This window comes from Crinia signifera, chromosome 1, assembly GCF_055691185.1.
Source record: "Crinia signifera chromosome 1, ASM5569118v1, whole genome shotgun sequence".
Taxonomy (NCBI): domain Eukaryota; kingdom Metazoa; phylum Chordata; class Amphibia; order Anura; family Myobatrachidae; genus Crinia; species Crinia signifera.
In genome coordinates, this window is record NC_139217.1 from 225,568,106 (window position 1) to 225,596,049 (window position 27,944).

At 43.9% G+C, this 27,944-nt stretch overlaps 1 protein-coding gene across 1 annotated transcript in view; it reads left to right on the forward strand.

Annotated features, from left to right (window-relative positions):
• GIPC3 (GIPC PDZ domain containing family member 3) overlaps positions 1-27,944 on the forward strand; it is a 140,441-nt gene that overhangs the window by 45,541 nt on the left and 66,956 nt on the right. The window contains exons 3-4 of the mRNA XM_083179060.1: positions 14,451-14,631; positions 19,782-19,894. Coding sequence (XP_083035186.1) covers positions 14,451-14,631; positions 19,782-19,894 — 294 coding nt within the window. The remainder of the gene's footprint in view (positions 1-14,450; positions 14,632-19,781; positions 19,895-27,944) is intronic.

Here is a 27,944-nt window from a genome sequence, read left to right on the forward strand (position 1 = left end):
ACCTCATGCGAGCGCTGTCACAGCCTGTCTGCCAGTACTTATAAACAAACATATAAAACAACATTCATATAAGACATATATTCAACCTACTGATAAATGTTAATATGCAAAGTTTCCTTGTTGATCCTAAAATCTCAATTGTGTACCTCTATCTATCTAAATCAGTGACAGCGTTATGTGTTCTATGTATTTGTGATTCTATGTGTAATGAGCCCATATCGTCAATAGATGGTGCTCATGTTCTACTGTTTATTTTTATATTTATACAAAAGTGGTACCTTATTAGCTCTGTTGATACTGACTCTTATCTAGATAATATAAGGGTGGTACTGCGCTCACCTTCTTGGACACTTGATGTGATAATTAAGGGTCCCGTGACATGTATGAGGTGGGTGCGTGCCTGTGCACTTATCTGAGATGAACAACGATTTGCAATGAATAAGTGAAGCTGTGGTATACAAATAAGAAGTGCTTTATTTAATATGGGAATGGGGGGGGGGGGATGGGGAACCTGATGCGGTTCACCGGGGACCGTCTGTGGAAAAGCTTCTACTCAGATGAGCAGTGTCCGCTTAACTCTAGAGACAGTGTAAAAGGGGGGGGGGGAATGAAGCAGTCCAGAACTGTGGGTGATGCAAGTGGGAGAGTACAAAGATGGTATCAGTATCGGTGATGGAAGGTGTGTGGATGTCACTGGAGGCTGGCGTCCTAATACGCTCCAGTGGTGCAACTCACATACCTTGCTGGCGACTCTGTGAAAGGTCCCACGCTGCGTCTTACAGGGCTGTAGGTGTAGCTTCAGCTGGCGTCCTGAACAGGAGCAAGGAACACCAGGAGATGATCCACGCCGCTACCACAGTTAGCGCGCACTTCCGGGTTGTGCGTACCAGCGTCTCCCGGAATGCGGCTTCACCAGAGCGGGGTGCGCTCGACTCCTCAGGGGGGAGGAGACTGTGGGTGGTGTGTGGTGGGTATGCAGGGGTGTCTCAACGCGTTTCAGCCGGGTCCGGCCTTTCTCAAGGATGTAGAACTGTTGTGCTGGGAGCGAGTGTATAGGGGAGGTAGCCCCTCCCCTAGCAGCCTGATTGGTCAATGAGAGTTCAAAGGTGATGGAGCTTGCTTGTATGCCTGAATGCCATGGTGGGATGTATGGGCAATTAAGCCTGTATCCTTGGCAGTAGTTTGGCAATTAGTGTTTGATCAGGAGCTGTTTAACCTAATTGGCCATTCTGAAAGTCTAAATTAAGTCCCCCCGGATGTAAGGTTTTTAAGTTAAAAATCCAGTACATTTCTCTCCTATTGAGCAGTTCGTTGTAATCACCCCCTCTCCAGTTTCTGTTGGGGGATTCAATCGATGTGAAAGTGAGGCCGGTGGGATTAGAATTATGCAGTGTTTTGAAATGCATGGATACGCTATGTTTTTCATAGCCATTTTTTATATTGCGGATGTGTTTATAAAGCCTAGCTTTAAGTGGTCTGATCGTCCTCCCCACATACTCTAGTCCACAGGGGCATTTAAGCAAATAGACGACCCCCTGGTTTCGCATGTAAGGTGCTGTTTATAGTGATAGGTTTTATTTGTAGTAACAGATGTCCAGGTGCTGTGTCCCTTCGTGGTGGTCGTGGTCAGGTTCTTGCAGCCTGCGCATCTGCCGCACTGGAAGAAACCTTTCGTGTCAGTCAGTCTGGTTTGTGTACTAATTGTGGGTGGTACTGTAGGTGATTTTTCACTAATCTCTGTCTCAAATCCGGTGCCTTTCTGAAAATTACTGTTGGTTTTCTGATATGTGTTGCCGTAGTTCATGGTCCTGCCTCAGTATGTGCCAGTTTCTCTGTAGTATGCGTTTGAGTTGTTGTGATGACTGGTTATATTGTGTTATGAATGTCACATCCTGTGGTCCCTGTTTGATGCTGGGGTCCTTGTTGGTCAAGGTGTCGACCCTGTCTAGTCCGGCTATCTCTTTTTATGCCTTGTCTACCAAATCTTCGTCATATTGTTTGACTAAAAACTGGTCTTTCATGTCATTGGCCTGTGCTTCAAAATCTTGTGGTCTGGAACAGTTCCGTTTCAGGCGACGGAACTGTCCTTTTGGAATCCCGTCTAACCATGGTTTGTGGTGCCCGCTGGTATATAAAATGTAACTGTTAACCTCGACTGACTTCCTGAATGTTTTCGTTTGTTATGGTGTTTGCGTCGATGAAGATCTCAAGATCAAGGAATTGTACTTAACTTTGGCTGGCTTGTGTAGTGAACTGTAGGTTTCTATCATTTGTATTAAGGTAGTCCATGAATTGTGTGAGAGAGTCGTGAGTGCCCTTCCAGATAAAAATGCAGTCATTGATGTAATGCCGCCATAGGATCAAATTAGACGACCAGCTGCGCTCACCCCACATGAAGTCCTCCTCCCACTTCCCCATAAAGAGGTTAGCGTAGCTGGGCGCCACCTTCGATCCCATGGCGGTCCCCGTGGTCTGGTGATAGAATGTGTCATTGAACCAGGTATAGTTATGATGGAGAATGAAGTCTATACAGTCTATGATGAATTGGATTTGTTCCTGTTTGAGTTGTTGTGATTGTTCTAGAAAGTGTCTGGTGCTCGTGAGTCCTTGTTTGTGTTCGATAACTGTGTATAGGGAGGTGACATCACTGGTAGCTATTCAGTAGTTGTCCTGCCAGTCTATGGTGCGTAGGGTATTAATGATGTCCGTGGAGTCTCTTATGTAGGATGGTAGTTCTTTAACGATATTTTGTAAGAAAGTGTCTGTGTATTGGAAGAGATTTGATGAAATGGAGTCTATGCCTGAGATTATGGGGCGGCCTGGGGGGTTGTGTTGAGTCTTGTGAATCGTAGGTAGATAATAGAAAACAGGTATGACTGGGTGTTGCTGTCTGAGAAACGTGTATTCTGATTTGTCTAAGATGCCTCGGTTGTGTCCAGTGAGTAGTAGGTTGTCCAGTTTCTTTTTGTAGGCTGGTGTGGGATCACATGATAGTGTTTCATAGGTGGTAAGGTCGTTTAGCAGTCTTAGTGATTTGTTGATGTAGTCGGTTTTGTTTTGAATGACAATGCCCCCCCTTTATCAGCTGGTTTTATGACTATGTATTTTTCTTTCTCCAGGGATTTCAGGGCCTGTGTTTCTTTCTATGTCATGTTGTTATGTGGGTTGTGTTTAGTGGTAAGTTGATCCAAATCTCTGATTACTGATGTTTCAAACGTCTTGATGTGATGTCCTTTGACATGTGTGGGGTTGAATGTGGATTTGGGTTTCAACCCGGTATGTTGGTATGTTTCTGTTTCCTCAGTGTTGTTGCATATGATAGGATTAGACATGAAATATTTCTTTAGGCATAATTTACGTGTAAAAGATTGGAGGTCACAGTATGTTTTGAACTTGTCAGGTTTGTTATGTGGTGCAAACTTTAAGCCTTTTGAGAGTACTGTCTCTTGTTCTCTTGTAAGTGTGACATTGCTGAGATTGAAGATCTGTGTTGTTGTCTGTTGTGTTATTGTGTCTCGCTGCTAGTTTGTGATTGTGTTTTTGATTTTTTTGGTGTCCCCTCCTCTGCAACCTCTCCTAACTCTATGTGTCTTTTTTTTCTTGTGTCCTGTGTTTGGTTTTGGGTTGTGGTCAGTAGGCAGGCCCTGCGGCCTGCCTCTGTATCTAAAAAATGTTCCCCCCATGAGGTGGCCGGTGTGTCTGATACAGGAGTGTTTGTAATGTCAACTGTGACGGTGTTATTTTCAGGTACTGCAACTGATGTGACGGTGTTGACTGCAGTGTCGGTGATTGCTGAATTATACTTTCTTTGTGTTGTGACCCACCCTTGGTCAAATGATAGTCTAGTTAGGTTATCGTAATTTGTGTCATCATCAATTTCATGAATAGAAAAAGATGTATTGTTGGTTGTATTCAGAGTATCGTTACTGTCAGAGTCTGTGAGTGTCTCTGAGAGTGTCTGGGGTTCGTTGGTCTTGTGTAGTTTTGTCATGAACTGTTGGTAGGTGAGTCCAGTGTTTTTATAAAGAAAGTGGTTTGTTCAGATGGCTATGTGTGCGTTTCAATAATGTCTTACGTGGTACAGATGTGTGATTGTCAGGAAGTTTGCTTTTTGTCTTGTGACGTGGTGATTTGTTTAGTTTAGGTCTGGTGTCACGGCGAACCTTGCCGATCTTTTTGGTGATTATGTCGTTCTCTATTTTAGTAAGTTTCTGTTTGGAAATCCTCTCTATTTCGTCATAACCTGGTTCTGTGGTGAACGGTTCTATAAGTGAGTGAGTATCACTGATTTGGGTAGCTAAGTCATGTAAGTGTGAGTCATTCCTCTGAATAAGTAATTTAATTAGGTCAACTGAGCATTTGTGCAGCATTGTATCCCAATTTTGTTGAAAGGTAATATTGTCCAGGTAATGAGTGGATGTTTTTTTGAGTTTAAGGCCCTTTGGGACTTTGTTGTGTTGTACGTACCATTTCAGAAAGTGTGTGTCCCACCATGTTTTTGTTTCTTTTCTAGATGTCTGTAATTACTGAAGAATTCAGATGGTGGGAGTCACTGGTTAAACGAGTCCCTCCACTGCTGCCCTCTGTAACCTATTGTTCCTTAAGTCAAGTAACCCCATGTGTGTGTGGTACCAAGCTGCTAACCAATGGACCCAAGGAATTGCAATGAAAGATGGGTAGGTTGGCGCTAAAGATACCCTTGTTCGAAGGGGCTGCAGGACCCGAGTGGTCCAGGCTCTGGGGTAATGCAGATAATATAAGGGTGGTACTGCGCTCACCTTCTTGGACACTTGATGTGATAATTATCAAAATCAAGGGTCCCGTGACATGTATGAGGTGGGTGCGTGCCTGTGCACTTATCTGAGATGAACAATGATTTGCAATGAATAAGTGAAGCTGTGGTATACAAATAAGAAGTGCTTTATTTAATATGGGGGTGGGGGGGATGGGGAACCTGATGCGGTTCACCGGGGACCGCCTGTGGAAAAGCTTCTACTCAGATGAGCAGTGTCTGCTTAACTCTAGAGACAGTGGAAAAGGGGGGGGGGGAATGAAGCAGTCCAGAACTGTGGGTGATGCAAGTGAGAGAGTTCAAAGATGGTATCAGTATCAGTGATGGAAGGTGTGTGGATGTCACTGGAGTGAAGATGTGGATGTGCAAATATGCAAATAAATAATTTGAAAATATAGAATATACCAAAAAAGTAACAAAATGAAGGAATTAAAATACAAATCAAAATATGAAAAGGGCCAGATGCCAGATTTTTTATATCCGTGCCTTTTCAGCTATATTCTATATCAATATAGGTGCCTGCCTGCGTTGTTCCTCTCCTGTCTGACGGAGAGCAGGGACTCAGCAGGTATTAAAAATACGATGCTTAGTGATGTGTTGGTGCAAGCAATAAGACCAAGGACGAACTGGCCCTGGATATGTGAACATTTGTGAAACAGCTCATAAAAAACAGTGAAATAATAACCATCCCTAATATTTACATCATTCTGTTGTAAGCGATCCTATCTAATTGGTTTATCTATCTCTCACCCTACTGTTGGTGACTCCGTTCTTATTTTTCTAGTCTATTGTTCTGTACCGGCTGTTACCCATATGGGCTATTTTCTGATATTATCATTTTTTCTATTTTGTTGCCCTATCACTATGGGCTACCAGTTAATGTCTGTTTATAAGAAGCATTTGAAATTTAAGGCCTCGTTGAGTCCATTTGGGCTCACAGTGTTGAGCCTACTGATCCACCGACATTCCAACTGCAGTAGTCTCTTGTCCCTATCTCCTCCTCATAGTGAGGCCGGGACATGGTCAATCATTCTATAGCGGAGAGTTGCCATTCCATGTCTCTTCTCTCCAAAGTGCAGTGCTACAGCCTGATCACTTGTTCCGGTATGTAGTGCATCCCTGATGGCCTTACGGTGCTGGGCCATTCTTTCCTTGAATTGTCTCGCTGTCTTGCACACGTAGTGCAGCCCACACGGACAAGACAGCAAGTACACCACATGCTTTGTCAAACATGTCAACACCTGTTTGATTTTAAACACACGGCCTGTATAAAGATGCCAGAAATTGATCTCCTGTTACCATGTAATTACAAGTCACACATCCCAGACATTTGTAACATCCGGGTTTCTTCATCAAATTTTTTTTTGGTTTGATGACTTCTAGACCGGTCACATCGGTTTTCACCAGAAGATCTTTGAGGTTGGGCCCCCTTACATAGCTTGGCATTAGGCGTTTGCCATGTAGGCTTTTAAGTTCTGGGTCACTGTTGACCATGGGCCAATAAGATTTTACCTTCTGGATGATCTTTGGGCTCTTGTTGGTGTTACTCCTTCATTTGTCTCCTTCTTTTTGTTTTTTTTAGGAGTTCAGCTCTGTTCTCTGTGCATGCCTTTCGTCTGGCTTTGATTAATGCTTCGTGTAGATACTATTGCCCGAAACATTGTAGACACTATACAGTAAAAACTTTTGTTCCAAGCACCTGGAGTGACGCTTATTTCTGCTTATGGTGTATGTATATATATATATATATATATATATATATATATATATATATTCCCAGTATTGGCGCGGCACTCCAACGATACTTCAAGGCAGTGGGTAAAAGTAAAACTTTTCTTTATTGGCTGCAACGTTTCGATGCTACGCAGGCATCGTTTTCAAGCAGAGTAACATACAAAAGACAAAAACACATACCTTATATACACACCCAGTGTTTTCGGCGCCAACCGGGCCAAGCGGCTCCGGACAGGTGGCGCAGGTCTGTGACGTCAGCGGCATACGCCAGCATGACGATCAGGCCTCTAATTGGTGGTGCTACCGTCACCATGACAAAATGTAAACAAAAACATAGCACAAACATCTACTGGTAAGTCACAATAGCAGAGATCAAAAGCAGCGTATAGTAATTGTAGCAGCAAGCATTAGCACCAAATGATCTATACGTGAATCACAGAAGGGAAACAAAAGTAAACAATGCTCATATAACGAATTATAGCAATGTGGAGATGCCCGTATATTCATTCAGCCCGTGTGGTGCGACAGTACCTAGACGTATGATCCACCTGGCCTCACACTTGAGGAGGGCGGCTCCCCTATTGCCTCCCCTCAGAGTCTGGGGTATATGATCGATCATACGATATCGCATGGAAATAACACTATGTTTACACATCGCAAAGTGGCGTGCGACAGGTTGGTCGCTAGAACCCACTAAAAGTGCCTTCTTAATAGCAGATCTGTGGGCTGCCATCCGCTCCTTAAAGGGGCGTTCGGTCTTGCCGATATATGACAGCCCACAGGGGCAAATTATCTGATACACAGTGTGTGTGGTGTTACATGACAAGGTGTGGCGAATAGATAATTTTTTGCCAGTTCTCGGATGGCAAAAAGTCGGGCCTGGTATTAAAAGTTGGCACGTGACACACGGACATCGTATGCAGCCCATTTTACGGGTTGTACGGGATAATGTAGCAGGTGCAGCATCCGATTTAACAAGGATGTCTTTGAGGTTCCTGGAGCGTTTATAACTCGTCAGGAGCCTGGAATTCTGAACACCTACATCTGGGTCAGACTGTACCAGAGGCCAATGGGATCTGGTAATTTGTCTGATATTTGGGCTCATCTGATTGTAAGTTGTGACCCAAGGTAGCAATTCGGTGGAGTCTGCAGATTGTGTGCGCGGTTGTAACAACTCATTACGTTCTAAACGCATCACTTTATCTTTAATCAATAGCAGCTCATCAAGGGGATACCCTCTGTTGCAAAACCTTTGGATCATCTCATCCATTTGAGTGCTCGCCACTGCTGTGTCAGACACAATTCGTCTCACACGTAGCATCTGTGAGTATGGGAGGCTTCTCACAGAAGCTCGAGGGTGACAGCTGGAATATAATAAGGCATTGTTTCGGTCGGTAGGTTTAGTGTATACACAAGTATCCACCCGTCCATTGTTCACATTGATCAATACATCTAGAAAGTGAATCTTAGATTTATCATAAGTGTAAGTGAACTTAATGGGATGGGTGGTAGAGTTATGGGCATCGATGTACTCACACAGTATGGTCGGAGACCCCCTCCAGAATACTAAGAGGTCATCGATGTATCGATGGTACTGTGTGATGTGTGAAGCTATACAAGGGTTAGCAAATAAAAAGTGTTCTTCAAATTCATACATAAAGACGTTGGCATATGAGGGAGCTACCGCCGCCCCCATAGCCACGCCCATAAGTTGCAGGTAATATTCCTTATTGTACAAAAAGAAATTCTTAGTCAGAATCATACCCATCAGTTCAATCGTCAGCTCAACATCAGGACCAACATATGAAGAATTGCCATTAAGAAAGTGGCGTAGTGCTTGAAGTCCCAAGTCATGGGGTATAGACGTATACAAAGAGCATACGTCAATGCTAAACATATATATGTCTTCATCAAGTACTGGTAGAGTCTGCAAAGAACGGAGCAAGGCAGTTGTATCCATGAGGTAGCGGGGATGATTCCTGATGCAGGGTTGCAGCAGGGAGTCCAGATAGATAGATAGAGGCTGCATGAGAGAGTCTCTAGCGGCTACTATAGGTCGTCCCGGAGGATCGACTAGTGCCTTATGTACCTTAGGTGTGCAATAAAACAACGGGACAAGGGGATGGGCAGGTATAAGCGCCGACATCAGCTTTTTAGAAATGATATTATTGTCCACAGATGTTTGTAGTACAGTTTGTAATTCCTTTTGGAAGATACCCGATGGGTCACTGCGAAGTTTCCGATAAGTAGCAGTATCATTGAGATGGCACATCACTTGCTGATGATATTTGTCCATGTCCATGACAACAAGTGCCCCACCTTTATCAGCGGGGCGAAATACAAGTGTGTTATTGGCTGCCAATTCCTTCAAAGCTAAGCGTTCTTGTTTGTTCAGATTGTTATGAGGAAATATGAAATCCTTAGCAGATTTTTGCACATCCTCATTGAGGACTCTGGAGAATGTCCTGATGGAGGCATTAAACGACTGTGGATCATAGGATGATCTGGGAAGAATTTTCAGCAGTTGCTTAGGTAGAATCTCTTCTGGTGCGGTAACAGGGGGTTTGGGGCATACTACTTGTGGTTTGTTGAAGTGTTCTTTAAGGCGTAACTGCCTAGCCAATCGATGGTGTTCGATGGTCCAGTCTAACTCATTGAAAGACACTGAAGGCACAAATGAAAGTCCCTTAGACAAGACCGCAGTCTCAGCATTAGAAAGTTGGTACGAGGAAAGATTAATGACCAGATTTATTTCCCCTTCGGAGGTTTTTTTGAACCCCTTCCTCTCACCCTGACCACCTCTTCTGGTGTGTCCGCGTGGCCTCCTGTGCGTGCCCGCGTCGCCACACCTAAAGGGGCCAGTTGTTTAGGGTTCCTTGGTCTACTCCTGCTGGATTCACTACTTGATGTATTAAATTCGGTCGATGACTCATTTTCGCGATAAGGGTTACTTCTGTTGCGCCTAAAGAACGGGCGCTTAGGTCCTCCCTCTCGTCCAGGTACAGTCCATTGATAGACGCAATGCGTCTCATAGTCTATGTCGACCTTGGTACGCTTATCTTTTTTAAATTTTATTAAATCGCGTTTGTATGTCTGTAGTTGTGAATTCAACTTTTCGTACCAGTTAGTAGCAGTGTCATTTTCAAGGTTAGTTTTGTGCAGAGTTTCAAAGGCAGTTGCCTTATCTTGGCAGAGATTCACTTCTTTGTTTGAAAACTCAATGATGAGAAGCATGAAGTCGAAGGCGCATTTGTTGGCAATTGCCACCCACTTCTGGCAAAATGCTGCATCATGTTTACCTATCGTCGGGCTGTTCTTCACTCTCAGACCCCGAGGTATTTTTCTGGCGCGATAATAGTCGCTCAGCGACATGGCATGGTAGTGGTAATCGACTTCTCGCTTCTTTATCTTGAGTAAATCTCTATATAATTCCTCAAGTGGAGTAGCCTCAGCCAGATCGTCTATCTGACCGCCACATAAGATCTGTAGGGCTTCATCTTCAGTATAAGCATTGCTATAATTCGTTATATGAGCATTGTTTACTTTTGTTTCCCTTCTGTGATTCACGTATAGATCATTTGGTGCTAATGCTTGCTGCTACAATTACTATACGCTGCTTTTGATCTCTGCTATTGTGACTTACCAGTAGATGTTTGTGCTATGTTTTTGTTTACATTTTGTCATGGTGACGGTAGCACCACCAATTAGAGGCCTGATCGTCATGCTGGCGTATGCCGCTGACGTCACAGACCTGCGCCACCTGTCCGGAGCCGCTTGGCCCGGTTGGCGCCGAAAACACTGGGTGTGTATATAAGGTATGTGTTTTTGTCTTTTGTATGTTACTCTGCTTGAAAACGATGCCTGCGTAGCATCGAAACGTTGCAGCCAATAAAGAAAAGTTTTACTTTTACCCACTGCCTTGAAGTATCGTTGGAGTGCCGCGCCAATACTGGGAATATACATGCTTTCATAGTGCGGGCACCCAGAACTACTACACGTAAGGAGGCTGTGCCGGGCATCCGATTGTATATTGGACATCGCGATTTTGGGTCATCACGGTTTCCAGCCACAGGCACCCCCACGTTTCTCTACGCACCCGGTGTTTCACCGACACGTGAGGATCTCGACGACTGACGACATCCCCGTTTATCCACACTTTGGAGCCTGATTTGGCCAATCTGTGGTTTTTATTTATCCTGACTAAGTCACCTTCAGTAAGATGGACCCGATACAACCTGAGGAACCTACCGGCAGTGGATTCTCCAGACCTGTCTACACGATAGGCAAAGTCCACACTTATACTGAAGATGAAGCCCTACAGATCTTATGTGGCGGTCAGATAGACGATCTGGCTGAGGCTACTCCACTTGAGGAATTATATAGAGATTTACTCAAGATAAAGAAGCGAGAAGTCGATTACCACTACCATGCCATGTCGCTGAGCGACTATTATCGCGCCAGAAAAATACCTCGGGGTCTGAGAGTGAAGAACAGCCCGACGATAGGTAAACATGATGCAGCATTTTGCCAGAAGTGGGTGGCAATTGCCAACAAATGCGCCTTCGACTTCATGCTTCTCATCATTGAGTTTTCAAACAAAGAAGTGAATCTCTGCCAAGATAAGGCAACTGCCTTTGAAACTCTGCACAAAACTAACCTTGAAAATGACACTGCTACTAACTGGTACGAAAAGTTGAATTCACAACTACAGACATACAAACGCGATTTAATAAAATTTAAAAAAGATAAGCGTACCAAGGTCGACATAGACTATGAGACGCATTGCGTCTATCAATGGACTGTACCTGGACGAGAGGGAGGACCTAAGCGCCCGTTCTTTAGGCGCAACAGAAGTAACCCTTATCGCGAAAATGAGTCATCGACCGAATTTAATACATCAAGTAGTGAATCCAGCAGGAGTAGACCAAGGAACCCTAAACAACTGGCCCCTTTAGGTGTGGCGACGCGGGCACGCACAGGAGGCCACGCGGACACACCAGAAGAGGTGGTCAGGGTGAGAGGAAGGGGTTCAAAAAAACCTCCGAAGGGGAAATAAATCTGGTCATTAATCTTTCCTCGTACCAACTTTCTAATGCTGAGACTGCGGTCTTGTCTAAGGGACTTTCATTTGTGCCTTCAGTGTCTTTCAATGAGTTAGACTGGACCATCGAACACCATCGATTGGCTAGGCAGTTACGCCTTAAAGAACACTTCAACAAACCACAAGTAGTATGCCCCAAACCCCCTGTTACCGCACCAGAAGAGATTCTACCTAAGCAACTGCTGAAAATTCTTCCCAGATCATCCTATGATCCACAGTCGTTTAATGCCTCCATCAGGACATTCTCCAGAGTCCTCAATGAGGATGTGCAAAAATCTGCTAAGGATTTCATATTTCCTCATAACAATCTGAACAAACAAGAACGCTTAGCTTTGAAGGAATTGGCAGCCAATAACACACTTGTATTTCGCCCCGCTGATAAAGGTGGGGCACTTGTTGTCATGGACATGGACAAATATCATCAGCAAGTGATGTGCCATCTCAATGATACTGCTACTTATCGGAAACTTCGCAGTGACCCATCGGGTATCTTCCAAAAGGAATTACAAACTGTACTACAAACATCTGTGGACAATAATATCATTTCTAAAAAGCTGATGTCGGCGCTTATACCTGCCCATCCCCTTGTCCCGTTGTTTTATTGCACACCTAAGGTACATAAGGCACTAGTCGATCCTCCGGGACGACCTATAGTAGCCGCTAGAGACTCTCTCATGCAGCCTCTATCTATCTATCTGGACTCCCTGCTGCAACCCTGCATCAGGAATCATCCCCGCTACCTCATGGATACAACTGCCTTGCTCCGTTCTTTGCAGACTCTACCAGTACTTGATGAAGACATATATATGTTTAGCATTGACGTATGCTCTTTGTATATGTCTATACCCCATGACTTGGGACTTCAAGCACTACGCCACTTTCTTAATGGCAATTCTTCATATGTTGGTCCTGATGTTGAGCTGACGATTGAACTGATGGGTATGATTCTGACTAAGAATTTCTTTTTGTACAATAAGGAATATTACCTGCAACTTATGGGCGTGGCTATGGGGGCGGCGGTAGCTCCCTCATATGCCAACGTCTTTATGTATGAATTTGAAGAACACTTTTTATTTGCTAACCCTTGTATAGCTTCACACATCACACAGTACCATCGATACATCGATGACCTCTTAGTATTCTGGAGGGGGTCTCCGACCATACTGTGTGAGTACATCGATGCCCATAACTCTACCACCCATCCCATTAAGTTCACTTACACTTATGATAAATCTAAGATTCACTTTCTAGATGTATTGATCAATGTGAACAATGGACGGGTGGATACTTGTGTATACACTAAACCTACCGACCGAAACAATGCCTTATTATATTCCAGCTGTCACCCTCGAGCTTCTGTGAGAAGCCTCCCATACTCACAGATGCTACGTGTGAGACGAATTGTGTCTGACACAGCAGTGGCGAGCACTCAAATGGATGAGATGATCCAAAGGTTTTGCAACAGAGGGTATCCCCTTGATGAGCTGCTATTGATTAAAGATAAAGTGATGCGTTTAGAACGTAATGAGTTGTTACAACCGCGCACACAATCTGCAGACTCCACCGAATTGCTACCTTGGGTCACAACTTACAATCAGATGAGCCCAAATATCAGACAAATTACCAGATCCCATTGGCCTCTGGTACAGTCTGACCCAGATGTAGGTGTTCAGAATTCCAGGCTCCTGACGAGTTATAAACGCTCCAGGAACCTCAAAGACATCCTTGTTAAATCGGATGCTGCACCTGCTACATTATCCCGTACAACCCGTAAAATGGGCTGCATACGATGTCCGTGTGTCACGTGCCAACTTTTAATACCAGGCCCGACTTTTTGCCATCCGAGAACTGGCAAAAAATTATCTATTCGCCACACCTTGTCATGTAACACCACACACACTGTGTATCAGATAATTTGCCCCTGTGGGCTGTCATATATCGGCAAGACCGAACGCCCCTTTAAGGAGCGGATGGCAGCCCACAGATCTGCTATTAAGAAGGCACTTTTAGTGGGTTCTAGCGACCAACCTGTCGCACGCCACTTTGCGATGTGTAAACATAGTGTTATTTCCATGCGATATCGTATGATCGATCATATACCCCAGACTCTGAGGGGAGGCAATAGGGGAGCCGCCCTCCTCAAGTGTGAGGCCAGGTGGATCATACGTCTAGGTACTGTCGCACCACACGGGCTGAATGAATATACGGGCATCTCCACATTGCTATAATTCGTTATATGAGCATTGTTTACTTTTGTTTCCCTTCTGTGATTCACGTATAGATCATTTGGTGCTAATGCTTGCTGCTACAATTACTATACGCTGCTTTTGATCTCTGCTATTGTGACTTACCAGTAGATGTTTGTGCTATGTTTTTGTTTACATTTTGTCATGGTGACGGTAGCACCACCAATTAGAGGCCTGATCGTCATGCTGGCGTATGCCGCTGACGTCACAGACCTGCGCCACCTGTCCGGAGCCGCTTGGCCCGGTTGGCGCCGAAAACACTGGGTGTGTATATAAGGTATGTGTTTTTGTCTTTTGTATGTTACTCTGCTTGAAAACGATGCCTGCGTAGCATCGAAACGTTGCAGCCAATAAAGAAAAGTTTTACTTTTACCCACTGCCTTGAAGTATCGTTGGAGTGCCGCGCCAATACTGGGAATATACATGCTTTCATAGTGCGGGCACCCAGAACTACTACACGTAAGGAGGCTGTGCCGGGCATCCGATTGTATATATACATTAAAAGTTGGGTTTTATGTAGAAAAAGTACATTTCTGTTTATACTTTATGAACTTTTTCTAACTGTTGCTCTATTTAGAGAATTAAGGAGGGCAGCATCACTGACCGACTGCAGACTGTTAATGTTGGGGACAATATTGAAGCCATAAATGAACAGACAATTGTCGGATGCCGACACTACGAAGTTGCAAAAATGCTGAGAGAGCTCCCGAAATCTGAGACATTCACACTTCGTCTAGTTCAACCAAAGCGAGCATTCGGTGAGTAGGTAAATATATGTTTGTTAAATGTTTTTAGAGGATTCAATAGCATATAAATAGCATTTGTATTGTAAATAGAGAATGTGGATAGAATCCCAGTGGTCAAGTTACCTACACTCAAAATACAGGGCAAAACCATGTGCACTGAAATCTAAATTGCAGTGTAAAAATATTGCATAGACAAAATACAACAAAAGAGAGAGTGCACTAAATAAATCTATATATATTTTTTATTAGTTTAGAGACACACATTAAAACATTTCATTTAAGATTTTTTTTAATAATATCAATAGAATAAAAATCCAACTTTATATCACACCTTTTTATATTTTATCCCCAAAGTCAAGTAATGTATATGTTTATTTTCTCCAATGCTCCTACCCACTTGAGTCCTGTATATTGTTGAGGTAGGTGGGGAGCCTCCAATAAATGTAGTTGATGACAATTGGTAATTGTATCCAGACATTAATTATTTCGAATGGACCTTATTTTTTTAAAAATGTCACTTTTAATGTTGTATAAATGTTTATGAAAAAACAATATAAGCCGGGCTCTGTGTTATTCCTGATGGCAAAGATTTATTAACACGGGCAGGAGAATAATGGTAAGTGGCAGGTATCAAGGTGCAGGTCGCTACAACCGGTGTGGCTCTGTAGTAATAAGAGATGTGCGGACTCGAATTTCCCAGATCCGAGCCCGCACGGACATCATCAATCCGAGCCCGGATCCGAGCAGCGCTCAGAGCTTCCCGTCTGACTCGGATCCGGGAGCGTGGGCAAAACGTCAATGCCCGGCGTCGGATTCTTGCTAGATCATGGATCCCTTAAATTCCGCAACCTCGCACCGCCATCTTCACTCCATTCTCGGAGAAGGGTGGGGAAGGGTGTGCTGCTGTTTATGGTCTCTGCTGGGGACCGTGCTGCTGTGTACTGTGTCTCTGCTCAGTGTTCAAGACATCACTATTGCAAGGACGACTGGTGCTGTGTACTGTCTCTCCTTTGTGCTGGGGCCTGCCTCTGCTGAATCTGCTCCTGCATAGTTCAATCACAGTGTGATAGTCCACTGGTGCTGCTAGTGCCACTGCCTGCCCTGCACTGCCTAGTACAATTAATTAATTCCAGTCTGCTCTCTACTGTTGCCACTGGCTAGTAGCTACCAGTACCTATTGCAGTATATAATTCCAGTGTGCTGTTGCCCTTGACGACCAGTACCTTTCAAAGTATATAATTTCAGTTTGATATTGCCACTGGCTACCAGCATTTATCGCAGTATATAATTCCAGTCTGCTGTTGCCACTGGCTACCAGTATTTATTGCAGTATATAATTCCACTTTGCTGTTGCTGCTGGCTACCAGTATTATTTATCGCAGTATGTAATTCCAATCTGCTGTTGTCAGTGCTGGCTAGGCAACCAGTATTTATTGCAGTATATAATTCCAGTGTGCTGTTGCCCCTGGCGACCAGTACTTATCACAGTATATAATTCCACTTTGCTATTGCCACTGCCTGCCAGTATTTATCGCAGTATATAATTCCACTTTGCTGTTGCCACTGGCTAGGCTACCAGTATCAGTAGCGCACGCAGGGGGGGTTTCTGAGTACCCAGAAACCCCCCCAGGAGTCTAAGGGCCATAGCCTGAAAGCTGAGGGTCCCCTCTTTCCAGGGGTACAAGAATTAAAAAAATCGGCTTTTGGGAACTGGAGATATCTGACTTCAAAGCAGTGGTCCCCATCCAAGCCTGTTAATTGCTCTTCCCAGTCAGATATTTCAGGTTCTGTCTGACTTAGAGTTTTTATGAGGGTATATTCCAAAAGTTGGGACTCTCCCCCTTTGATGGACACCAGTAGCTTGTCTCTATTGTTCCTATAACCAGAGATATCAGCCTTCCAGCAGCTGGTTACTGCTCCAGCTCCACACACCTGGTATGTAGTTTTATATTCTCCCCAATACCATTTGGTAGGTGGGATTCTCTAGTTTTTAATTCCATTAAAATCTAAGAATTCTATTTCTGGGAACTGGAGATATCTGCAGTCAAGCAAGCTGTCCTCCCACCAGAAAATGATGAATAATAAGCCCACTCCACTATACACCCCTCCTCTGCATATTAAACATCCTCTACCACCCTGGAAGTTATGTATCAGGGCCCAGTAGCGCACGTAGGGGGGGTTTCTGAGTACCCAGAAACCCCCCCAGGAGTCTAAGGGCCCTCAGCTGAAAGCTGAGGGTCCCCTCTTTCCATGGGTATAAGAATTGTAAAAATCTGCCCTTGGGAACCGGAGATATCTGACTTCAAAGCAGTGGTCCCCATCCAAGCCTGTTAATTGTTATTCCCAGTCAGATATTTCAGGTTCTGTCTGATTTAGAGTTTTTCTGAGGGTATATTCCAAAAGCTGGGACTCTTCCCCTTTGAGAGACACTAGTAGCTTGTCTCTACTTTTCCCAGAACCAGAGATATCAGCCTTCCAGCAGCTGGTTACTGCTCCAGCTCCACACACCTGGTATGTAGTATTATATTCTCGTGGGCAGATTGCTCTGCCTCCTGAACTCTGATCCCCTAGTCCCCATTACAATTTGGTAGGTGGGATTCTCTCGTTTTTAATTCCATTAAAATTTAAGAAATCTATATCTGGGAACTGGAGATATCTGCAGTCAAGCAAGCTGTCCTCCCACCAGAAAATTATGAATAATGAGCCCACTCCACTATACACCCCTCCTCTGCATATTAAACATCTTCTACCACCCTGGAAGTTATGTATCAGGGCCCCTTCATTCATCCCAATGTCCCCTTCTCCCACTCCATCTCCCACCATCGGTGCAGTAAAGGGGTAATTAGTGAAAATTACTGATCCAGGCCCTACATGCTGAGTGGTTGGTATAATACCCCCTACCAACCACGGGACATCAAAGCTTCCCCCACCCCTACCGCTGGAGGATCGGTTGGGGCCCCAATACATTGCTATGCCCAGGGGTCATACACTGCTGTTGACGCCCCGTATATATGTATGTATATATATATATATATTTTTTAATTATTATTATTATTATTATTATTATTTTTATTATTTATATACATTTGGTCTATCTATAATACTTTAACTGACCCGGCATATACTGGATCACCTAAGTGTACATCTCCGTGCTTTGCTCCGCCCCTCTGGAAACCCCCTTCTGAAAATCCTGCGTTTGCCACTGGGGCCCCTTCATTCAGCCCAATGCCCCCTTCTCCCACCCCATCTCCCACCATCTGTGCAGTAAAGGGGTAATTAGTGGAAATTACTGATCCAGGCCCTACATGCTGATCGGTTGATATAATACCCCCTACCACCCGCGGGACATCAAAGCTTCCCCCACCCCTACCACTGGAGGATCGGTAGGGGCCTCAATACATTGCTATGCCCAGGGGTCTACACTGCTGTTGACACCCCTGTATGTATGTGTATATATATATATTTTTTTTAATTATTTTTATTATTTATATACATTTGGTCTATCTATAATACTTTAACTGACCCTGCATATACTGGGTCACCTAAGTGTCCATCTCCATGCTTTGCTCCGCCCCTCTGGAAACCCCCTTCTGAAAATCCTGCGTTTGCCCCTGATTTCTAAGTATTTCTTAGTTGCAACATTTATTTTTGCAGTAAGTGTGAGATTTAAAAACTCAATACTCCTTTTATCATATTTATGTGTAAATGAAAGATTGTAGGTGTTAACATTTTAATATTTAACTAATTCAAGAAACTGTGCTTCTGAACCAGACCAGACAATTACAATATTGTCTATATATTGTTTGAACAGCGTTAGATAGACAGAAAAGGGATTATTTTGGTAAATATATTCATCTTCCCTTACACTCAGATACAAGTTGGCAAACCCTGTGGCACAAACCGTCCCCATCGCCTTCACGCATATATATATATATATATATATAGATATATATATATATATCTATATATATATATATATATATATCATTATATATATATATATAGATATATATATATATATACTCTTAGAAAGGAAAAGTAATTATATTTCAGGACAAATCTCATACACTGTAGAATAAACTCGATTTTCTCTTTTGACAAAATGATGTCCCAGATTAGTACCTTTTGAATACACTTTAACCCAGGGTTGCCGACTTTCAAAAAATCCTCTCCGGGAGAAGCCGGGGCTTAACAGTGACGTCCCCATTACGGGAAATAGCCGAAATAACTGATATCCATGGAGGGGGCGGGGCTAAAATGACACGATTGTGCCGTTTTAGCTCCGCCCCCTCCCCTGAGACCCGCGGATTGCGGCATATAAATGCCGCGATCGGGGGGGGGGGAGGGGGCTCAGTGGGGGTCCCCCTGATTCCGGGAGGGTTGCCCACCCTTCCGGGGGCCGGGAGGAAGGACCCGATTTTCAGGAGACTCCCGCAAATTCCGGGAGGGTCGGCAACCCTGCTTTAACCCTTGTCATGTGGGCTAGAGGTGTACAGTGAGTTAATATCCACTGTACCCCAGCTGGCATCAGAGCCACAATTGACCTTTTCCATTATTTGCAAAACTGATATAGAGTTTTTAACATAGGATCATAATGATGGAACATATTTGTTTAAATATGCATCTACAAATTCAGACACCCTAGAGGTCAGGGAATCAACTCCCGACACAATTGGTCATCCTGGGGGAGTGGTCTGGTTTTTATGAATTTTCGGGAGGTGACTACATTGAAAACAATTACCATCTGATAAGGGAGGTGTGATTTATTCAATATTTTTTACCTCACAGGTTAAAAGTGCCCAAAGCACAATAACAATTTATTAAATACATGTTCTATAAATGTTGGATGATCCCATGTAGTTTACCCATAGCAGCGTCTGTACGTGTGTGCTGATTTTGTCCTGCTCATGTATGTTATCAATCTGTATTATATGAAAGAAATCCAGAAATAAGGTAAAATGAAATACTGTGATATGTAATACAGAAATGCAATATATAATCTGCTGCCCAATCTTTACTGCCTCTATAATACTGTTTTCTGAAAACTATATAAATTAGTACTGTATATTAATTTTTTATATCCAGAAGTCTAGAATATGACATCACTTTGACAACTCTAAATTATGATTTAATGTTTTATAATTGTGTCATGTGCTCCCTAGATATGATTGGACAAAGAGGCAGACCCAACAAAAGTCCCAGTGATGGAAAAATGTCCAGTGGGAAAGAAACTCTGCGTCTGCGAAACACAGGCATTGCTACTGTGAAGGAATTGGTAATTATGTTTCTACATCATTTATACAAGTATGTGACTCAATGTTGCATTCTGTCATTTTCACATGATACAGGATATATTTGCTGCTCTTCTAGGCTGTGACAACTTCTGTTGGTAGAAATTAAGCTTCACACTATATATTCACACTATACCAGTGGTTCCCAAACTGTGTGCCGTGGCTCCCTGGGGTGCCTCGGGACACTTGCAGGGGTGCCTTGGATTGGTGGTCCAGGATCAATTCAAATTATTTATGGTCAATCTAAAAGGCAATAACATTGCTGGTGGGCTGTCAATAATAAAATATGTGGACAAACAAGCTAATCCTGTCCATCATCCATAATTAAACATTTGTATGACATATAAAACAATTTATTTAATTTTTTTTTAAATTTCTGAATAAGAAACTTTTGGCCTAGGGGTGCCGTGTAAGAAATTCTGATGCTCTTGGGTGCCGCAATTTGAAAAAGTTTGGGAACCCCTGCACTATACTGTAGACCAGTGCTTAACTAGACATTTTGTTGCTCTGTGCCAGAAGTGGAATTGAAACCCCCCAAATACTTAAAACAGGGACAATGCACGCTGTAAGGGGAGGACGTGGACAAATAATAGTACCAAAAAAGAAGAAAAAATAGAAGAATCACTGCGCCCTGATTGTTACCTACTGTAGGATTACCACTCCCATACAATATTCACAATACACCAATGGTAGCAACCGATGTGCTGTCCCAATCTACTATGTCACACTTTATTCTTCTGTAATCCAATATTATTGGTCTACATAAAAATGGCCGCCGCAAGATAAAGATATCTCCGGAGAATGGAGTTAGAATGACGGCACCCGCCGCAGATGAAACTTCCGGGTCTGCGTTCCACTGGAGGAGTGTGAAACGCATGGTGTCATCACCAGAAACATCCGACACTTCCGGTTCCGGTGACGGAGCCGGAGAACGGACTAGAAAGCGGGAACTGTGGCCAGTGCCAGATTAAGCCTTCGGGGGGCCCGGGGTACTTTAGCCAGGGGGGCCCCCTTGCACTTGTCATTACTGGCCGCACACTGCATGGGAGAATATTACACTGTCAAAACAGAGTAAAGGCAGTATAAACTTGGTCAATATATATATATATATATAGAAAGGGTGGGGGGTCCGGCAGCTCCACTTAACTCACTTCTCGGCGGGTGCCTGCTTGCAGCTGAAGTCAGCTAAATAACCAATCCAATATAAACGCAGCACTCCAGCCTAGAACAAAAATGTGCTTTTAATCGTCACAGCACAACACAGCAACGTTTCAATACCAAATGTATATATATATATTTATTACACACACACATACACATAAATACATACCATATGAAAAGCCTGTGTTTGTCCCTCTGCACCTTACTTTGTAGGAGGCCTCACAGTCCTAGTGCTGCCTTTGATTAAAAACCCCTCATGACTAAGCTGCTGCTGCTGTTCTCCACGGGGATGTAATGATCTCCACCAATTAGAGCTCAGCACAAACCTCTCAGCCTCTGCCCTCTGGTTAAAAGTGTCATGGGACTTAGTCAACTCCCAGTAATGCACAGCACACTTTTGCAATCAGTGTGCCTTAGCTCCCGATGCTCAGCACCATTAATCATTGGCAGATAGGTGAAGCTGCAGCACTACCCCACTCCCATGCACAAAACCTTTAGCTAAAAAAAAAATACTTGCCACCCACAGGGGACCCCTAGCTAGTGGGGGGCCCAGGGGCACTGACCCCTTGTGCCTCCATTATAATCTGGCCCTGACTGTGGCACTGGAGTGCAATACTACACATGGACTTTGAGGGGGTGGGTATGGGATATTTCTTAGATAGTACGAAATTGTTAGCGCAGGATGTTTTATGCACTTATCATGTTTACTTGTTGTGATTTTGATTCGTTTTTATATGTGATATGAGAATATTACTTGGTAATCTGTTTTCCAGATTTTAATATTGACCAGATTAATCATGTGATCACTTGTTGGTATATATATATATACCGACCAAGTTCATGTCACCTCCACACCTTGAAAAAGCGCCTTGAAGTGCCCGAAGCGCGTTGGTAAAGTGGAAGTGTCCAGACCTTTTGTTTGGAGCCCAGTGACCTGTATTTCCATCTCAGGAACTCACCGCCTCTTATTCCGGGTGAGCGACGGTGAGAATATAACTGGGGTCTCTGAGTGCTGGTGGACCCTTTTTATACATATTTTTTAATTGACGTTTTACTTGTATTACCAAATAAACCTTTTTTGCGGACCTATTTGGGACCATTGAATCTGTTGGAGTTCTGTACACCCATTTAACTGGCTGATGCCTGGGGGATCTTAAAGAAACCTTTTGAGGAAAATAGGGCACCTTGAAAAGGTGAGATCTGTTATTGATAGATGCCTGTATGACGAGTGACCTGTGAAAGATACCTTTACATGTCTATAGGGCTTTGTTAAAAGAGTGACCTGCAAAAGATACCTTTATATGCCTATTGGGCCTTGTAAAAAGGTCAGTAGAAAGTCTACTTTGAGGAATTGCATAGTAGTACCATATCCAGGACGATTTATATGATAGTTCTCTTCTTTATTTGTTTCTGTTGGCGAGAGGATCCTGCTGAGCCAATAATATGAAATAATAGTATCAATTTGCAATGCACCACACGCTAGTGTCCGTTATTCACCCGATGGCCTGTGCTCTATCACACTGACATACTCCCTCACCATAAAACTGAATCAATATCTCACCCTACTGCTTGGGCTTTATCGATCCATAACACTAACTCGCTCCCTCACCCTGTGACCTGCGCTTTATCACACCAAAGCATTCCCTCACCTCGTGCCTGCACTTTATCACATTGATGGACTCTAAGGCCTGCGCTCTATCACACTGATGTGCATCCTCACCCTGCGGCCTGCGCTCTATCACACTGATGTGCTCCCTTACCCCACGGCCTGTGCTCTAACACACCCATGCACTTCCTCACCATCAAACTGAAGCAATCCCTCACCCCACTGCCTGGCTTTATCTATCTATAACACTGACTTGCTTCCTCAGCCTATCACACTGATGAAATCCCTCAACATGGGGCCTGCACTTTATCAATCAGATGCGATCTCTTTGGCCTGTGCTCTATCACACTGACGTGATCTCTGTGGCCTGCGCTCTATCATACTGAAGTACTCCCTCACCCTACACCTTGCACCCTATCACACTGATGCGCTCCCTTACCTCACGGCCTGTGCTCTAACACACTGATGCACTTAATCACCCCAATGCCTGCGCTCTATCACATTGACACACTCCATTACCCTGTGCCCTGCGCTCTATCACACTGATGCAGTCCCTTGCACTGTGGCCAGATCTCTTTTAAGCTGACGCACAGGGGTTAAAGTGATCCTGGAGAATGTCACCCTCTAACTTGATCTATCTTGGATGATGTCTTATTTTGTCTCTATTGGAAATTGCGGCTTGTAAGATATATATTCAATTTATGTATACACACACACTCACCCTGAAGAAGCCTTGGTTAAAGGTGAAACGATCGTTGGTGGTGATAGTGGAGTGACGCCAACACAGCGCGCCTCCCGCAGCAGCAGTCAGCAGCCATCCGGATCTGTCCGGGTACAACGAGCGCACCAGCGCGCTCTGAGGTATTTCTCCAGACCCTAACCGGCAGCAGCCGCACAGCCTAGATCAGGAGCTCACGCTTCACTAGGCATCCCTATACAGAGCAGTGCACCTCCCGCAGCAGCGGTTAGCTGCCTGGGTATTACGAGCGCTACAGCACGCTCTGAGACATTCCCCCATACTCCAGCCGGCAGCAGCCATACAGCCTGGCTCAGGTATTACAGAGCCACAAGCGCATTAGCGCTTTACCAGACATCCCCACACACAGCAATAGCCGGCATATATTAAACTGTCTGGGTACTATTAACACAGGGCAGTAACAGATTAGTGGGTTACTGGTTCCTAAAACTAAAACACACCAATTCAATAATTACCCATTAATTGTATCTATTTTTCAAAACTTACTTATTTCTGTCTCTGCTAGATCAAATCTGTTAGTATCGCTCATCCCCCACCTCTGTAGCTAGTCACAAGTGGAGGACAGCAGCATACTAAACCAGCACTATCTTTCCCCTCATCACTTCTGGGGCCACTCACCCAGTATCTATCCCTAAGTGTCTCCCTGCACTGGAATTGTTCTTAACAGGGGAACATAGGGATGGTACCGGGCAGCAGTACCCCCATTTACTGGCTCCCAAACTAGGAATCCCCTTGTCGTGCACACAGGCCCGCTCACCCGCAATACCTAAGGGGCCCACCTAAAATAAACTGGTGGCAGCCTGTCAGCTGTGTCGAAAACATTTGCTGAAGAAGGGGGACCTCTTCAGACAAACCTATGTACTAATTCCACTCTGATCACATGGTATATAAAGCTGGGCAGCAGCCGCCTGTCACGCAAGGGCCCCCAGAGCCAACTACCACTTCTCTGAGACCCAGAGGGGAGGTGCTCCCCCACAATACCCACAAAGCCCACTCAATTATTTTGGTGGCAGCTGACCACAGGATTAGAGGGACCTGCCAGACGGGAAGGGGGACCTTCCCTGGACTGACCAGATCTCACTGCCTGTCTGTTGAGGGTATATAAAGTAGGTTTGGGAACACCTCACACCACCCTCATAGGGATCTTCAGACCACTCTACCTCTAACCACTCTACCTCTAACCCCTCTTTCCAGAACCCAACCATAACCCACATTAGGACCAGAGTAAAACCCCTGGCAACCTCATACCGATACCCCTCAAATTTATCACAGCTGTTATTATATTACTGACCCGCTGCACAAATGGAATGTGATATGATAAATGCCCATACCAGATACTGGGTGCTATAAGTATGAGAGCACCATGAAATTGCAGGTAGACTGGTATTAAATGTATGCATTCGGTAAAACTTCACTGTTTAGTGTGACTTCTATATCTGTATCAGGACAGTAAATCGTGTATGTATATGTCCTCCGTGGCAACTAACAGGCTCATTTGTTCCTAGGGTGACCCCTAGAGACACATATGACAATTGGCCTCCTCTCCACCAAGTAAACAATGTTGCAGAATAAATTGTTGCAAATACAAATTCTACTAGATTAACAAGTAGATACATCACTCTGCCTTTAGTTGAAATTTGGGGAGATACTCTGTGAAATTATTCTCTCTGTACGAATTGGTCAGATTGATACTAGCCGCCACTAAATCTCCTCTTTGGAATTTACAGAGGAGTGACGGCACCAGATCTTTACCCACGGAGACAAACCAACGTATACTGTCTCTCTTTCATGTCATTTATGTATGTGTGTCCAAGTTTAGTTATATGTCGGTCTAGTCCAATTTTTTAAGGTACTTGATTAAAAGCTATATTTTAATAAACTCACTCCAAAGAGGAGAACTGAGGGAACCCCATACAGGGTCCCCAAGTCTCCCCTACACATTGTGAACTAGAAATAATCACCTACTGTTACCAAAATACTATAGGTACTGCTTTTCCACTTGCAGATATTCACTCTCATCTGAGAGGCCTTAATCTGTAAACTTACTATTAAAGTGATAGTTGAGATAGTGTGTACCTCGCCATACTTTGTACTTATCTTAATGACCAAATTAATATATGTAGAGATTACCTTGCGTAATCTGAATTAAAAGAGTGCCCCAAAAAACAGAGAGTCTTTCCTTCTTCTTATTTGCAACTATAGCCACTCTCTTGGGTGCACCTCCACACTCCTAAATAAACAGAGGATATTCCTCATGAGGTACAGCAGATATTGTGGAACATTTATATTATCATAGGTCATAATTTTCTGTAATACCTACCTGTGCACCGGTCGCCATCCCCCTTCCCCTTTTCCCTTCAAAAAGTATCCAAGTATTCTATCTGTCCTTACTGTCCCAAGACTTGTTGAATATGACATTTTTCCTTTTTGTTCTTATTTAGTTTTTTTGGTACTTGTGTATTATCAGGGCGCCCATTACGTAGTTTACGTAGTGGTGTATTGAGAATACCAATAAAGCACTATGTAAACTACGTAAGTGGCTCTGGAGCCCTAAAAATACACAATGCTTAATATCCCCACTATCCACGTCATACCCCCAGTATCCACGTCGGCGTGGAGTTGACTTTATAATGTGTGGTGAGCGCAGTGAGCCACCGAGCCCAAAGCGTGGCAAGCACAGCGAGCCTTGCGAGGGGATCGCGTCCCCTCACTGTGCTCGCCACAGCGTAGTGCCGCTGGGGGAGCAGGGAAGCCATGTGATGCACCGCCAGTGGCACTACGCTGAATTACGTACAGCATCCGCTGCCGCCGGAGAGTGACCGTCGCAGCCATCCGGAGAGTAACCGTTGCTGCCGCTGGGGAGTCATCGGGGATCGCCAACCAGAGGAGGGTAAGTATAAACCACACCACCCTGCTGCCTCCTGTATTATCCCGGCGCCGGCTACGATGACAACGTAGCTTAGCCTACGTTGAAAACGTAGTATAGCCGGGCGACCTGATAATACACAAGTACCATTTTTTTTGCTACAGTATCTGCTATATTTCTGTACATTTTATAATTCTTCATAGTCATAGGCGTGCGCAGCACATTTTATTAGGGGGTGCACTGTCAAAACAGTGTGCCTAGCACCACCTATTGGGCATGTCTAACACCACCATTGGGCATGTCTAACACCGCCAATCAGGCGTGCACTCACTACAATATAAAATGTCTCTCAGCCACACCATTATATCCTGCCTATTTCAGTTTTAATCTTCTAATTACTCTGTGCAACAGTACATGCAAATAAAGTCAAAATCATATCTGGATGACACAGATATGTAGTGATATGACAATGGTGTAATACAATTTATAATGCAAAACAATTTATAATGCTTATTTTAATGGAATACAGGTCTAAAAAGCAAAAGTCTTTGGTAAAAGGTATTGCTGGTATTACTAGCAGCAATAAGTGTGGGGGTGGGGGCACAGCATTAGGGGGTGCCTGTGCACCCTTAACACTCAATGTGCGCACGCCTATGTTCATAGTGTTTATATTATAGTGTTTACTAATTTTAACAAGGTTTCCTATATCTGGTTTTTATGGGAGGACTGGATGCAGCCTAGCTTAAAGCCATTAGATATAGAACTTGAGTTAGTGTAGTTAGGGGTAGGGGTAAGGGGTAAGTTGGTTAAGGGATCCAAGTATGCCTAATTTGGGGACAGGTTATACAGGGTAATAGGGGTAGGGGTTAGGGGTAAATTGGTTAAGGCAGGGGTTCCCAATCTTTTTTGAATCACGGCACCCTAGAGTATCAGAATTTTTTCACGGCACCCCTAGGCCAAAAAAAATGTAATTAGATAGGGTTTATATGCAATTCTTAGGGTCAGTTATGTGGTAAAGGGCAGGATTTGCTTCTGTTTGTACACATTTTATGATTGGCAGCCACCAGCACTGGTTTTGCTCATAAATAATTAACCAATAATAATTTGAGTTGGTCCTGGACCACCAACTCAGGGCACCCCTGCAAGTGTCCCAAGGCACCCCAGGGAGCCACGGCACACAGTTTGGGAACCACTGGGTTAAGGGATCCAAGTATGCCTAATTTGGGGACAGGTTATACAGGGTGGGGGGTTTTAGGGTAGTTTTGCTTTGGAGTTTAATCTATTTAACTTTTTCTTCTTGGTAGCTAGATTTATTTTATATATTTTAGTGTTGCTTGGTTACTGCAGATAGCCTCGGAATACAAAATAAGTATTTCCTACTCTATGGGCCTTATTCAGATCTGAGCTCAGTACAAATTTATTTGGAAAATGGGCAAAACCATGTGCACTGCAGGTGGAGCAGATGTAACATGTATAGAGAGAGTTAGATTTGTGTGAGTTATTATGTTTTTGTGCAGGGTAAATACTGGCTGCATTATTTTTACCCTGCAATTTAGATTTGAGTTTCAGCACACTCCACCCAAATGTAACTCTTTCTATGCATGTTACATCTGCCCCACCTACAGTGCACATGGTTTTGCCCAT